The sequence below is a fragment of the Oryctolagus cuniculus genome, chromosome 3 (assembly GCF_964237555.1).
Source record: "Oryctolagus cuniculus chromosome 3, mOryCun1.1, whole genome shotgun sequence".
Lineage (NCBI taxonomy): Eukaryota > Metazoa > Chordata > Mammalia > Lagomorpha > Leporidae > Oryctolagus > Oryctolagus cuniculus.
In genome coordinates, this window is record NC_091434.1 from 43,293,162 (window position 1) to 43,309,603 (window position 16,442).

The window sequence follows — 16,442 nt, forward strand, 5'->3', positions numbered from 1 at the left end:
CCCATATGGGATGTCAACATGCAGGTGGCTGCTTTACCCGCTGTGCCACAGCACTAGTCCCCAAGATCTCTTTCTTTTTCTCTGAGTCACTCTGCCTTTCAAATAAATAAGTATTTAAAAAAAATAAAAGCGATTTAATTTATTTTTATTTGTTCTACTTGAAGACATTGTAATAACATAGCCAAAAATAATATGAGGCAAATAAATGCACATTTTACTTTATCCTTTTTTTCTGATACATAGTTCTTTTTTAATTTTAATATTTTAAATTCATTTTTAAGGAATACAAATTTCCTAAGTACAAATTTAGAAATATAGTTATTCTTCCCACCATACCTGCCCTCCTATCCACACTCCCACCCCTCCTCCCTCTCCCCTTCCCAGTCCCATTCTCCATTTTTCCTTTCTTTTTTTTTTGACAGGCAGAGTGGGCAGTGAGAGAGAGAGACAGAGAGAAAGGTCTTCCTTTGCCATTGGTTCACCCTCCAGTGGCCGCCGCGGCCGGCGCGCTGCGGCCGGCGCACAGCGCTGATCCGATGGCAGGAGCCAGGAGCCAGGTACTTCTCCTGGTCTCCCATGGGGTGCAGGGCCCAAGCACTTGGGCCATCCTCCACTGCCTTCTCGGGCCACAGGAGAGAGCTGGCCTGGAAGAGGGGCAACCGGGACAGAATCCGGCAGCCCGACCGGGACTAGACCCCGGTGTGCCGGCGCCGCTAGTTGGAGGATTAGCCTAGTGAGCCGCGGCGCCGGCCCCCATTCTCCATTAAAATTCATTTTCAGTTAACCTTGGTACATAGTTCTTGCAAAGAATATGTTTTTTTTCTTAAATAGCGTTGTGTCCATATGTTTATCAAGGTTCCTGCTCCCATATGAGATTTCAGGGACATATATATTTAATGCAAATATGTATTCATGTATATGTGTATAAATATGGTTTTACAAAAGTGAGATCATATTGGTTTATACTCTTATTTTATTACTGAATCATACATTATGAATGTCTTAGACATAATTCTTTATGGTTTCTAAAAAGATTTACTTATTTATTTGAAAGTTAGGGTTACTGAGAGAGAGGGAGAGACAAAAAGAGAAATCTATCCGCTGGTTCGCTCCCCAGATTTCCACGAGGGCCAGTGCTGGGCCAGGCCGAAGTCAGGAGTCAGGGGCTTTATCCAGGTCTCCTGTGTGGGTGGCAGAAGCCCAAACACTTGGGCCATCTTCCACTGCTTTTCCCAGGCCATTTGCAGGGAGCTGGATCAGAAGTAGAGCAGGGGCCGGCGCCGTGGCACAGTAGGTTAATCCTCCGCCTGCGGCACCAGCATCCCATATGGGCACCAGTTCTAGTCCCGGCTGCTTCTCTTCCAATCCAGCTCTCTGCAATAGAAGATGGCCCAAGTCCTTGGGCCCCTACACCCGCGTGGGAGACCAGGAGGCAGCACCTGGCTCCTGGCTTCGGATTGGTGCAGCTCCAGCCGTTGCGGCCATTTGAGGAGTGAACCAACGGACAGAAGACCTTTCTCTCTGTCTCTCCCTCTCACTATCTGTAACACTACCTGTCAAATAAATAAATAAAATATTAAAAAAAAAAAAAAGTGAGCAGCCACACTCAGACTAGTGCCCATGTGGATGCTGGTGTTGCAGGCAGCGGCTTTAACCTGCTGTGCCACAGCGCTAGGGTGGTGCTTTATCTTAGGACTACACCATCCTTTATTTAATCCGTCCCCTGTTCGTAGATGGATGTCTTCTTTTCCAATATGCTATTATAAATAATGCTTACTGTCAAGAAATCCTTTTGAAGGATACTTATTTGTTCCTTTAAGATTCATTCCTTATGCATTCCTTTAAGAGTTATCCCTTTTTTGTTCCTTAGTGTAGAATTATTGAGCTTAAGGATATGAATATTTTAAAGATCAATCACGGGGCCAGTGCTGTGATGTATTGGGTAAAGCCACCATCTGCAGTGCCAGCACCTCATGTGAGTGCTGGTTCGAGTCCCGGCTGCTCCACTTCTGATCTGGCTCTCCGCTATGGCCTGGGAAAGCAGTGGAAGATGGCCCAAGTCCTTGGGCCCCTGAACTCATGTGGGAGACCCAGGAGAAGCTCCTGGTTCTGGCTTCGGACTGGCTCTGTTCCCCCGTTGCAGCCATTTGGGGAGTGAACCAGTGGATGGAAGACCTCTCTCTCTTCTCTCCTTTCTCTCTCTCTCTTCTCTCTCCTCTCTCTCTCTCTCTCTCTCTCTCTCCCTCTCCCTCTCTCCCTCTCTGTAACTCTCCCTTTCAAATAAATAAATAAATCTTAAAAAAAAAATCATTGTCTGATAAGGTTACAATTGTGTATACTCTGCCAGCAGTGACTTTAAAAGTTCCAGGGACATTTCTGAAATTCTATTTAAGGGTGTTCCTTAAATAGCCAATACCAGTGATGGTGATTAATTGCAACATAGTTAAAATATTGAGAGTGTTACCTATGCCAGGTGATACCAGAAGTCTCAGCGGTTCCTTTGTGCTCTGAAAATCCCATGGAAATCACAAGTACTGCTCAGTTTCATGTAGTTTTTTTTCAAGGTGTTGTTGTGTTAGTGAATGTAAGTGTAGCGTTTTTCAAACTTTATTGTGCAAACAAATCACTTGGAGTTCTTGTTAAATCCATACCACTTTATGAGTTCTGGAGCGGCACCTGAGATGTCCCAGGTCACACTGATGCTGGAGGTCTGTGGGCCACACATTGGTTAGTGGGGGCTTAGGAAGCCATGGCCCCTCAGAAGGCCACCAGGCCTGAAGGTACAGGAGGGTGTTTTAAAATTATCCACCACCAATTGTCACAAGGCACAGAGCTGTCTCCCGCTAGCTGAGGAAGAAAAGTCTGAGCTTTCCTGGTGTCGGGTCCCTTCACCATACAAGGTGGAAAATGATGGTGAGTGTGCAGATAATTGATAAGTGAGAATTCCAAGGATAAATGGATGACTGAAGTGGTCACTGAAGGCTTGAGGAGAGAGCCTGGACTTGATATGTGTGCAACACGTCAGGGTGAGGGATGTAAAGGGTACTCCTAATCCTCTCTGTTTACCAGCGGAGCGAGCCAAGTTAGCATGTGTTGAGCCCTCTGGACATTAATTCTAACAATTATCTCAGAACTGTTAACCTTTTAGTTCAGATGTATGTTAACCAAGTTCTTTCACTGACCTTATTTAGAATCCTAGAGTACTTGGGGCCCATTTTTGTTTAAAAAAAAACATTTCTCAGAAAATAGCCTTGTAGAACATTTTCTAGTCAGAGGAAATCCATTTGCAATGTAAAGCGTGGTGAAGTAATTTTTCAAGAACCTCTCTGTGTCTTTGTCTCAGGTTTCTTATCTTATCACTTCTTTTCCTTTATTAGGGTCATGAGAAATGTGCCTTGTTAATACTTGACAAGATACAAGATGAGAGCCTCATTAATGCAAAAAATAATGCACTGCACACGTAAGTAACTTTTATTTACTTATTTTTTTTTAAAGCCAGCTTAACTTTATTTATTTATTTATTTATTTATTTATTTTTGACAGGCAGAGTGAACAGTGAGAGAGAGAGACAGAGAGAAAGGTCTTCCTTTGCCGTTGGTTCACCCTCCAATGGCCGCAGCGGCTGGCGCGCTGCGGCCGGCGCACAGCGCTGATCGGATGGCAGGAGCTTTTCCTGGTCTCCCATGGGGTGCAGGGCCCAAGCACCTGGGTCATCCTCCACTGCACTCCCTGGCCACAGCAGAGGGCTGGCCTGGAAGAGGGGCAACCGGGACAGAATCTGGCACCCCAACCGGGACTAGAACCCGGTGTGCCGGCGCCACTAGGTGGAGGATTAGCCTAGTGAGCCGCGGCGCCGGCTTTATTTACTTATTTTTAAAAATTTTTTTTGACAGAGTGGACAGTGAGAGAGAGAGACAGAGAGAAAGGTCTTCCTTTTCTGTTGGTTAACCCTCCAATGGCCGCCATGACTGGTGCTCTGCGGCCGGCGCACCGCGCTGATCCAAAGGCAGGAGCCAGGTGGTTCTCCTGGTCTCCCATGGGGTGCAGGGCCCAAGCACTTGGGCCATCCTCCACTGCACTCCCGGGCCACAGCAGAGAGCTGACCTGGAAGAGTGGCAACCGGGACAGAATCTGGCACCCCGACTGGGACTAGAACCCGGTGTGCCGGTGCTGCAAGGCAGAGGTTTAGCCTATTGAGCTGTGGCACCAGCCGTAAGTAACTTTTAAAGTCTTACTTGAACCCAGAGTCATAGTTATTGTTTCGAGAAGTATTAGGAGCCTGCTGTGTGTCAGGCTAGCATAGGGGAGCACAGCAGTGAGAAAGGCAGACCTGGATTTTTCTCCATGATGCTGACCGTTGCCCACCCACAGTTGTTTACCTGGCTAGGCAGTTTTGCTTAGAGTCCTCTTTTTGATACGCTGCCATAGCATTTTTTAAGGTCTGTGTTTTTCTTTGCTGATACTTCTATAGTAATATAATTTTAGCAGACTGTTAGAAAAATCATATAGGCTTATGGACACATTAGTATTATATATTAGCATTATGTATTCTAACTGGAAAATGACAGTTTTATAAATCAGGTTCCCAGAATACATTTGAAGAGTTTCTAAGCTATTTGTCTCAATTATATATATATATATATATATACATATATATATTTTTTTCTTTTTGACAGGCAGAGTGGATAGTGAGAGAGAGACAGAGAGAAAGGTCTTCCTTTGCCGTTGGTTCACCCTCCAGTGGCCACCGCGGCTGGCGCGCTGCGGCCAGCGCATCACGCTGATCCAAAGCCAGGAGCCAGGTGCTTCTCCTGGTCTCCCATGGGGTGCAGGGCCCAAGCACTTGGGCCATCCTCCACTGCACTCCCTGGCCACAGCAGAGAGCTGGCCTGGAAGAGGGGCAACCGGGACAGAATCCGGCGCCCCGACCGGGACTAGAACCCAGTGTGCCGGCGCCGCAAGGCGGAGGATTAGTCTAGTGAGCCGCGGCGCCGGCCTGTCTCAATTATATTTTAATATGATTCAGTGTAACCCTTGGTGTGAAAGATCTCAAACCTGATTTATTTTCCATTCTAGAAAGTTATTTATGCATTTGTTTTAAAGACAAAGGACAATTAGGAATTTATTTTTCCATTTAAGATTCTTAGGTAGTACATAGTGCTGTATGCAGAGGTTAACATTATTTTTTAAGGTATTATGAATTCAGTAAAACATCTGTGTACTTTTAGTAATAATAAGATTTGAGATTATATACAAGGGTACTTCAAAAAGTTCATGGAATATGTGTGTTATTTTAAAACTGTGCATATATTCTAACTTTTTTTTGTACCAAAATAAGCTTATTAGAGCAAATGTTTAATGATTATGAAAGTGCCTGGGTTCCATTCCTGGCTGAATCTCTTAACTCCTGGTAGCATGGAGGCTGGCAGACAGCAGTGATGGCTCAAGCATTTGGGTTCCTGCCACCCATGTGGGAGACCAAGACTGTGTTCCTGGCTCTTGAATTTGTCCCCAGCTCTGGCTGCTGTGAGCATGTGGAGAGTGAACAAATGGATGGGAGTCAGTCTCTGTCTCTTCCTCTCTCCTCTACTTCTCAAATAATTTTCAAACGTTAAAAAAAAGCTTGTCTTTTAATTCTATTGTTGCATGAACTTTTTAAGTACCTGCACATATATGGATAATGTCTATGCCTGTCCTGTGTGCCACAATGATTCAAGGCTATGGCAGAAATCAAGCAAGAACCCGATACAGTGTGTTCTGTGTTCTTTCTCTATCTTCCTTGTTACTGACATTGGGATTGAGATGCAGTGTATGTATAAATATCTTGTTAAGTCTTCCTTTTAGTGGGATAGGCTAACTAGAATGCCCCAATATCACACAAATATGTGTCCCAGGTGATGCTTGATGCTGTGTTTTTTAGACCCCTCCACATTGCTGCACGCAATGGCTTGAAGGTGGTAGTCGAGGAGTTGCTGGCCAAAGGAGCCTGTGTGCTTGCTGTAGATGAAAATGGTAAGTGGAAAAAATAAACATTACTGCCTGTGTCTTCCATATGCCGATGGAAGCCAGAGGAAAATGAGAGAGGTTGGAGCTTATGAACAGGCAGTAATAATTCTCTCCCTCTTGAAAGTCCCATGTGTGTGAGAAGTCCAGCAAGGTTAATTTGTCCTGTCTGTCATTTTGTAAAACACATGGTCCACCTATAGCCCACCAGTGCTATCCATTCTGCATGTGTCAGCAGTTGGTCTCTAACTCCTCAGCGTGGTGGTTAAAATCATTTAGACTCACTAAAATAAAAAAAACTTCCAACTTGGCATTCAGAATTCTAACTGCATACACTGAAGAGTTAGGGATTACACATGTCATTAGTGCATGCTCAAGGGCTCAGATAAAAACCTAGGTTTTTGATTGTATTTCAATTCATTCTGAGATCAAACCATTTTTTTAAAGTCCAGATCAGAACTCATATTCCCAGTATGGAAATTTAGGGAACATGAATAAAAATTTTAATTAGTGTCCAGGCTTGAAAGCTTCTCCTGATCTATATAATGCTTCTTTTCTAAACGAGCTGATTCTTAACAGAAGCTTTCTACTCTGCTTCCTAAGAAATTTTGAAAACTAATGAATCCTAGAATTGTACTAAGCTACCATTTAAGCATAACACCTATTAATTAACCTTGGGGAGCAAAAGAGGAACTTCTGGATATTTATGAATTAAGTGATTTTTAAAAATGTGGCATTAATTGTGGCATTTAATTAAAGCATTATAATGTATTAATATAACTCAATTAACTGCTTATTACAGGTATTGGAATTAGCAGCTCATGCCTATTTCTCAGAAGTAAGCAGCCATATTGCCATCAGTAGCTAACTCTTAGTAGTTTTGTTTCTGCAGCCCCATTTACCCAGCATGTACCCTGCTCCATCCCCAACATGGCTCATCTATGAGGTGCAGAAATTTCTCTCTTACTCCATCGCCTTGGCTTTCCCACCTCACCTTTCCTCACCCTCTTATCACTTAGGATTGATATGCAGAGGCCTGTAATTTTTTTCCAAAGAGTCCAAACTAGATCAGTTTTGCCTTTTTTCTAGTATAACTCTGCATCTGAGCACTTGTCTGTCTCAAGGCTTAGCTACATCCCAAAGGTCTGGGAACGGTCTTGTTCAGAATTTTCGTAATTCTTTTACTCAATGCTGATCCTTTGTGGAATGGAATCTTAATATTCCTGTCCATTTTTTTTTTTTTTTTTTTTCCGAAGCAGAAAGAAGAATAACCTCTTAAAGGCTAGGGGGAGTGGCGAGGGAGGGCCAGGTCAAGTGATGATAAGCAAACCAATGAAATATTAAGTTTTATTGAGCTAGTTCCTCTGATGACTGAGTGAGTGCACTACCCACTATGGTGTGAGAACTTTGGCCAGCAGAGATAATGATGGTAATGGTAGGGTAGTAATTAGATCAGAGAATTATTCTACCTTCCCAAGCTGGTTGTGGAGGTCGGTTTCTCACCTGGACTGGACCCATCAAGTGTGAATGGTAGAAAATGACACAACTGTAATTATGGCAAGGATGGCAATTTTTCCACATCTGTTGCATTTCAGATTTAGGACTTTACTTGGTGGAGTGGCTCTTTTTTGAAATCCTATTAAATTTCTCTTAACTGCTAGTAAATTTTTAATCTTAAACAGTTACAGCTTCTTGTATCTGATCTCAAATGACTCCATTTTTCTGAAGCCAGTTCATTGGTGTATATTTTACATTTATATATATATATATATATATATATATATATACACACACACATATATATATGAAGTGACCAAGTGGCATTAGTCGCTCACAGTCATCTAACTTTCAGTGCCTTCTCTAATCTGACACAATTAGCTACAATGGAAAGTCATTGTTCTCAGAATGAGAGTCCTGGTCCACCTGGGTCTAAGGCTCGTGGTGTGTATGTATGTGCTTGCCAGTGGAGACATCTTCCTGGTTGTCCTGTTGCTGTTTGTTTTTTTTTTTTTTTTTTTGGAACTGTGTCCCACCCCCACCTCCTCATGTATCTGTTTACTAGATGAAGGCTGGAATTCTAACCTCAGAAAATATTGTGCTTACTGTGGTCGTGTGAGCTGTAAAAAAAAAAAAAAACAACACCAAACCAAAGCCCTTCCATCAAATGTCTCCTTCCCTGCCTCCCTAGCCTCCCCCACCCCGACCCCGGCCAGCATGACGTGTGAGAAGTCCCTCTGCCTTTGACCTAGCATGATTTCTAACTCGGCATACATCTCCACGGGGGTGGATTAGGAGATGTACTGTGGAACGCTCGCGCCTCCTCGGGACGCCCTGGGACTAACCACTGCCTTGTCTGCGTTTACGCCCAGGTCATACCCCGGCCCTGGCTTGTGCTCCTAACAAAGACGTGGCTGACTGCCTGGCCCTCATTTTGGCTACCATGATGCCTTTTTCTCCTTCCAGTACAATGACGGCTGTCAACTTCGTGTGTTTAAAAAAAGACAATTTGAGCAGGACGACCCTCTCCAATCTGGGTAGCATGGTTAGCCTGTGCAGTAACAACATAGGCTCGGAGGATGGGTACAATGAAAACGATTCTGATTCGGAAACATTCTGACTTTGCACTGTAGAAGCTTTTCTTTGATCACCGGTGTTGGAGGAAGGGAAAGATGCTTACATTCCAGGTTGATATCCAAGTGTTATTTGTGGCCTGAGCTTCCAGAAGCCAGGAGGGAAGGAATTAGTCAAACAGAGGAAGGGCAGCTAGGCTAAAACACCTAGGGATGGGCCCAGTTTTGTTTTGTTTCCTGTTTCCTTGGGTACTTTCATGAAAGTCTACCTCTCATTTTAAGTAAGGGATTTTTAATGTATGTGCTGCCGAAGCGAGCACACTAAGTAAGGATTTTTAAAATGTATTTAATCCTTTTTCTTTGGGGATAATGCAACAGAGAGGCAGTGGTTTCTTGTGAAGAGATTTTTTTTTTCCTGTACTCAGCAGAAAGTTCTGGGAAGTGTATCAGTGTGACATTCCTGTCCCCTGGGAGGGGAGGGAAGAGTGGGTAGGAAATGCCTCACGTTGATGTTTACTTCCTCACTAGAAGCCAAAGGTAAAGGTGTTCATCTTCAGAGTAATGCCTGTAATAATCTTTGTAAGACAGTCCAGCTGTTTATGTCTTCTCAAATAAGCACTTAAATATCCAGAACTTCTTTCTGAGTTCTTTCTGAGAACTTTGTCTTTGTTAAAGTTACCGGATGAATTGAAAGATGGAACTTGCTTTTTTAAATTGTTTTTTTTTTTTTTTAACATAAATGTGGCACCCTAGTGCTCCCGATAACAATCCTGTCACTAATTTTCACCTGAGTGATTGAACCCAAATCTATCGCATAACACTTCCAGTGAAAATTATATTGTACCAAAACTTTCAGACAATATGCAAATTTAAAAGGGAACTACCCTTTGATCGTTGATTCTTAAATCAAAATACTAACTTTTCAAATGCATCAGAATCATCAGCATTGCTCATCAGTAGTAAAATGTTAAATGAGCTTCTCAGTCAAGGTCATTGCCAAGTGAGTGAAAGTGTGCCTGCAAAAATGAACAAAGAAAGTGAAAGCAAGAAGTGGAAATGGGTGATATGGAAATTACAGCCAATTGCCAGTTGCTTGATGATAAAATCAACGTAGTGAATACTGTGTCTGCTCCCTCTGCCAAAGCTTCTAGGTCAAACGGACCCCGTTCCACCCCTGGAACAGCTGTACAAAAGGAAGAATGAGACTCTTTAAAAATTATGCACATACATACTCACACATATATGTGTATGTAGATATGTATGTAGTTCATCAACCAGCTACCCATGAGGACCAAAATGCTTCAGTCTGAAATGGAAGATTTAAACTTTTTTTCTTCAAAATGCAAGTGAGAACTGAAGTACTTTTTCTATGGAGTTAAAATGTAACCTTTTTGCATACCAGTCTTTGTTGTATTTTATATTTCTTATGATACAGATTTCTAGTTGACAGTTTAACATTTGTAACTGATGATGTGTTGACCACAGTTTTTTTGTTTTTTGCCAAACTAGAGAAAATGTCCATATACTTTTGATGTAAATGTGTTTATATTTATTTGAAATGAAACAAATGCTGAGGAAACATCCATTGTTTGTTCTCTGTTTTAATTGCTATATATCTTATTTAGAGTAACAAAAAAGTGGAAAAGATATTTGACCCTGGGCTAGCCAACAGCCCTGGGGCCACACCCACCATTCCCACTGCTGAGTTCCCAGCTGGCCCTCACCTTCATCCACACTCAGCCTCGGTTTGTAGCCGACTTAGAGCTTAGAAGACATTGCAGTCCATATGCTCTTCTGCAACAGGAAAACCGAAATGTGAATACACAAAAGTGGCCCAAAGAAAGTCCAGAAATAACCCAAACTATGCTGAAAAACCAGGGTCCCAGTAACCCAGTGGGAAATAGGTCAGTGTGTGGGCACTGTGCCAAGAGGAGAAATAAAAATCACCAGCTCTCGTGCTTTTTTCCACTTGAGGAAGAGACAGGAAAAAATATGTCCCATTAGGACAGTCCTAGTCAACAATTTATAATGGGTTCCATTTTTACCCTGGAAATTTCTATTTTATAGTGTATATGAGATATTTGTTAAAACAGTGTTAAGTTGTACCTGGATCAGATACAGATCCTGGGTTGTATTTTTCATTCAGCTATAAAAGACTTTAATCTTGCTCTTTTAATATCCTGGATTTAATTAAAACTCATATTAGGTTCTTTATAATTGAGAACTTGTTCAAAGGACTTATAAAACTGATATTAATTTCAACTGAAATTTTTCAACACCACCACCATTATGTTTTGAATTCTTGGTGTGGTGCTCCCCTCCTTCTTCTGCCCTTTGTGTTACTTTAGAGAAGATAAATGTTTAAAGAAATAGGTAAATTGGTAATGAGCAATAATAACCTTCTCTTTTTACCAAAACCCTGAAAATAAGGGAGACGCTGTGTTGAAGAAGCACAATATACTGCGGTGTCTTTTTTCCAAAGTGAATGGAAATCTTGCTCAGTTGGCATTTAAGGCAGAAGATGAAATGCCTGCGAAGCAGCGTTGACATTTTTCCTGTAGAGTAGCAGAGAGTACAAGGATCATTTCAGCAAAGCAGTGAGCGACCATGAGACATTTTCTCCATGGAGCTGCTTTTAGATTTTCCCCCACTCTCTCTCCCTCTCTCTCAAGGGAGGAGGACAAAGGAACAAAACAAAATCATGCTCACAATGAACTGCTTGTTGAATCAATCAATGTCTTTCTCTCTAGCCCTCCCTCCAATTCTCCCTGTCCCCAAGACTAAATTTCTTTTTTTAAGAAATGACTTTTACAAAAACTGTAATTTCTGTGCATTTCAATTACATCTCTTAGAACAAATTTATGTTTGCAATAGAGCTTTTTAAGAAAAAATGAACCAGAAAACTTTGTGTTTTTAATTGAGTCTTAGTTGCTTCATGCTTTTACCTAAACGTGTTATTTTTAGGCTGTATTTTAACCATAGCCGCAGGGATCATGATGCTGTATGCACTTCCCTATTCGCCAGTGTCTGCCTGTCTTTGGTATATACATTATTATCTCCAAATTGCCTAAAATCTGCTATGATTCTACAGTAAATAGCTCAGGGGATTTCTATTTATCACTACTAAAAGGGCACCATAGTATGTTTTGGTACTTGAGGCAGTAAACAGCTGCTTGATTTATTATTTTATTATTAAATTAGAACAGGAACATCACATGGATTTGCTGCACTAGTTATTTGTACTGTTGAGCAACTTGGTTTGCTTATCTGTTGTGTTGGTTGAAGAATTCATCCCCTTTTTGTCTTGTAATATGAAGTTAGAGTGCCTTTTTATATTTGTATATTCTGACAATGTTTTGTGAAATGTTTTGTATTTTTTTCATTGGAGTGTTAGCAATATAATACCAGTGAGTTTTCATTTCAACCTTTCTTTGAATGTATAAAGTATCTTTTTTCCTATTTCCCCTTTTTCTTGCTTTGAAATGAAAATGCTAAAGTTTTCTATAGGAATAATGTTTGGTTTTGTAGTGCTGAAATGCTTTTTTCTTACAAAACTGTAAACCATAGGTCAGTATTATAGGGCAAAAGTGTTTTAAGATAGTGACAATCTGAGTGTGTGTACAAAATGTAATTCTATGCGTTTCTTATGCAGTGATCTAAAAATTCAATGCAAATATCTTTTGTTTGGTAGTTTTGTCTGCATATTTTATGCTTTAGCATGTGCAATATATCTTTGCAAAGCACGATGAAACAAATCTGGTGCCAGTGTTATATTTTGCATAACATATTTGTAACAGCATAAAATATTGTTTGATGATTTCAGTGGAATTTTGTCTGTAATGTTTTCCTATATAAATTGGAGTTGAATGACTCTGGTAAATGCCATGACTGTAAAAATGAGGGAAATGACTTTTAGTTCAGTGAATGACTTTGAACCAGTCTGAATCTTCTCAAGCACAGTTTAATGCTTTTGCAACTACTGAATGCTCTAATAATGTAATGAAGTACTTAACTGTAATATACTCTGGAAATGCATTCAGATTGTTATTTTTACAAATAAAAACGGTACAAATATTGTTGCAATTTGTGGTTTCTTCAATTTTCCAATTTACGCTTTTCCCAAATTATGCCATTTTATATATTTGATCTCCCCAAGCCAAATTAAATTTTTTTTTTTTTTTTTTTTTTTTTGTGACAGGCAGAGTGGACAGTGAGAGAGAGAGACAGAGAGAAAGGTCTTCCTTTGCCGTTGGTTCACCCTCCAATGGCCGCCGCGGAGGCGCGCTGCGGCCGGCGCACCGCGCTGATCCGATGGCAGGAGCCAGGAGCCAGGTGCTTTTCCTGGTCTCCCATGGGGTGCAGGGCCCAAGCACCTGGGCCATCCTCCACTGCACTCCCTGGCCACAGCAGAGAGCTGGCCTGGAAGAGGGGCCACCGGGACAGAATCCGGCGCCCCGACCGGGACTAGAACCCGGTGTGCCGGCGCCGCTAGGCGGAGGATTAGCCTAGTGAGCCGCGGCGCCGGCCAAATTAAATTTTGAAAATAAGTAACCAAGGTGAAGTGCATCTTCATATTTGCTATTTTTGTTTGTATATCTCAATTAGAGAAAAAGATTTCCAACATGTTTGTGTTTATGATATTCATATGTGCTCCAATTTTTTTCCATAAAAGATTTGAGCTTGGCTTGCAATAAAAGACATGTGAAAAATTAGAAGTAGAAAAGTTAGGACAGGGAAAAAGAAACCTATAGAAACCATAAAATTTAACACAGTGACTGTGAATGAACATGAATTTGCACTAAGCTTCTTTGCAGCCAAGAGTGAAAATGCTATCAGTTACATAGTTCACATATATCAGAAAGAAGGAAGCTTACCAAGTCCTCAAAACTGCAAAATCAAACATGTTTGTAATTTGAGTCTCATTACTGCTCTTCCACAGCTTCACTGCAACACAAGAACCTAACTCTGCCCCATCCTTGAAGGTATCCATAGAATTTGTTTCCTGGTCTGTCTCATCACTCAGAGGTTCTCACCTTGAGTAGTAACTTCAAGGGTGATCCCTGGAACTCAGGACAGATTCCTATTGATGGACTTTTTAGCTAATGAGAGAGATTTGGAAGTGAAGCTGTCAGATCACAGGATAGTGAAACATTAGCAGTATTGCCAGTCTAGTCCAATCCCATTGTAAATTTTTTTTTAAATTTTATTTATTTATTTGAGATGTAGAGTAACAGAGAGAGAGAGAGAGAGAGGTAGAGACAAAGAGAAAGGTCTTCCATCCACTGGTTCAGTTCCCAAATGGCCATAACAGCTGGAGCTGATCTGATCTGAAGCCAGAAGCCAGGAGCTTCCTCTTGAGTCTCCCATGGGGGTGCAGGGGCCCAAGCATTTGGGCCATCTTCTGCTTTCCCAGGCTATAAGCAGAGAGCTGGATAGAAAGAGGAGCAGATGGGATATGAACTGGCGCCCTTTTGAGATGCCAGCGTTGCAGGTGGAGGCTTAGCCTACTACACCATAGTGCCAGCTCCTCCCATCATCAGTTGGAGAAACTGAGTCCCAGAGAAGTTACTTGACTTGCCTAAACTTGCAGAGCTAGTGGTCTGACTATACAATTTGTGCCTGTAGAAGTTCTCTGCTTTCCACCATTCTGCTGTGTAATATTTATTTTCTGCCAGAGTTGTTCAGTAAGGTTTTGTACTCACTTCTTATTCAAAAGTACAAATGTGGGTGCTTTCCAGACTTAAAACTGTAAAACAGGAATCACTATGAGTGAGAGTCTCCTGTTGGTTAATGTAGACAGTATATATTAGTTATGTATGACTATGCAACAAATTACCCCAAAATCCAGTCACTTGAAACAAATGTTTGCTAGCTCACAGATTTTGTGAGTCAGCCATGGTTTAGCTGGGTCTTCTGCTTCAGGGGCTCCAAAAAGCTACAGTCATGTTGTTGGCCAGGGAAAGTTTCATTGCTAAACTTGTTCATGTGGTTGTTGGCAGGATTCATTGCTGGTTGTGGTCTCAGGGCCTCAGTTCCTTGGCAGCTGCTGGTTGCTGACCATTCCTTGCCGAGTGACCTTTGCACAGGGAGGCTCACAGTGTGGCAGCTGGCCTCCTGAGACTGATCAAGCTGAGAAAAGTGAGGAACAGCAAAGTAGAAGTCACCGTTTTCTGAAATTGAATCTCAGATATCCTCTATTTTCTCCATATTCATTAGAAGCAAGTTACAAGCTCTAGTCTATATTGAAGGGTAGAGTGTTACCCAACAGGGCAAATACAAAGAGCCAGAATTATTGGGAGCATTCTTGGGAGCTACTTAACTACACTGTCTATCTCAGTGTCCTTTGAGAATATAATGTCATGCTAGGAAGCTTCTTCCCAATAACTGCTAAGGAGGTTATTTACTTATTTCCCATTTATCCATTCAAGATAAAATGTAGAGACCCCTTCATTTTACTCATGCTCTCATAAGTAGAAAGGGGATAATGGTCTCTTCTGCAGGACATATATTGTTGAACATTGATGTTCACTTTCTCCAAACTGGTTGTCAAAGGATTTCTCTCATTCCATCCACTAGGTTTAGACCCCCACATATCCACCCCTCACCTAACATACTTAATGTGTTCCAGAATTAGCTTATAAGGCACAGAAGCATTAAGTTAAAAGGCTACTAACATAACCTAAAAACATTGTGAGTAAAAGTGCCATGTGATGTCTCCTTAACAAATTCCATAGTGAAGGTACATTTGCTATAAAATATAAAGCAGCAAGTGGCTGTGCCATTCATTATTGACAAGAACTCCAGAGAACAATTGGAAATGTGAAGGCTTTTGTGTTTTTTTTGGCACAATGACTTAGGGTGTGGAGGGACAGGCTAACATTTACTGTTCTGAGGCCCAGGGGTATCAAAGGTGACGCCCAACATGATAAGCAACTGCCCTACCCACAAGGGGAGTCAATTAAATCTGTTGATGGTTTGATGTCAAGTAAATGGCCTGTAATTTGTGGAAGAGGCTAGGGATTGGGATCATATGAAATTATTGATGACCAGAGATTTCCTCGGAAGTGAATGTAGAGAGAAGAGCTGTGAACCACGGGCACTCCAACATTTGGAAGTCAGGAAGTGAAGGAGGAGGATCTAGGAGAGACGACCAAGAAAAGGTGGCAGGTAAGGCAATAAGAAAACTAAAAGACTGAGGTGTCCCAAAAACTGGAAAAGAGAGACTGTTACAGAAGGGATGTTAACTGTATCTGTAGTCTTCATTGATTCTGGGAGACTAAAGAAGATACGACAGAAGATGACCACTAAATTTTTTCAAGAATAGTGAACCAGAGTAGAGTGGGCAACAATTCAAAGATAGTTGAGGAGAGAAAGAGAAGGGAGATGCTGAAGAGAGATGGAAAAGTGAGGCAGTAGTTGGAGGAGTACATGGAGATCAGGGATGCATTTATCATTTAAAATAGGAATTTTGTAGCATATTGATGCAAAGGGAGAGGTCTAGGAGGAAGGAAAAAGAAGCTCTGAGAAGGGTTGGGAGGGTAATTTTGGAGAAAAAACATTTTGAGCAGTAGAGGATATTTCCAAGTAGGATTTATTTCTGTTGAGATATATGGCAATGAATTTAAAAGTATTCCAATCATCCTGGTGGGTTTTTTTCATCAAATATTTGAGTGTAGGCATAGCATAAGTAGATAGTGGAGCTTTGCCAAGTGAGTCCAAGAGGAGGGAAGGCTATAGAACTATGGTGCTTTCAGTAGATGTGATTATAGATAGGTAGATTATGGATCATGGGTTATCAACTCGTTAAGGAGGAAAGGCAAGACATGAAAGAAGTGGTAGATGGTACAAAAGAAAAAAAAGTGGGACATT

General features: G+C 41.5%; 1 protein-coding gene across 10 annotated transcripts in view; it reads left to right on the forward strand.

Moving 5' to 3' along the window:
- Positions 1 to 15,862, forward strand: part of ANKRD44 (ankyrin repeat domain 44) — a 368,927-nt gene extending 353,065 nt beyond the window's left edge. For 3 of the 10 annotated variants that reach the window (XM_051849305.2, XM_051849306.2, XM_051849309.2), the window contains exons 26-28: positions 3,378 to 3,460; positions 5,921 to 6,012; positions 8,373 to 12,656. In XM_051849305.2, coding sequence (XP_051705265.1) covers positions 3,378 to 3,460; positions 5,921 to 6,012; positions 8,373 to 8,620 — 423 coding nt within the window. In that variant the 3' untranslated portion in view covers positions 8,621 to 12,656. Of the gene's footprint in view, positions 1 to 3,377; positions 3,461 to 5,920; positions 6,013 to 6,805; positions 6,912 to 8,372; positions 12,657 to 15,638 lie in introns of those variants that run through there. The other 7 variants (XM_051849310.2, XM_070070444.1, XM_051849313.2 and 4 more) reach the window with 4 other exon arrangements.
- The last annotated feature ends 580 nt before the right edge of the window (positions 15,863 to 16,442 follow it).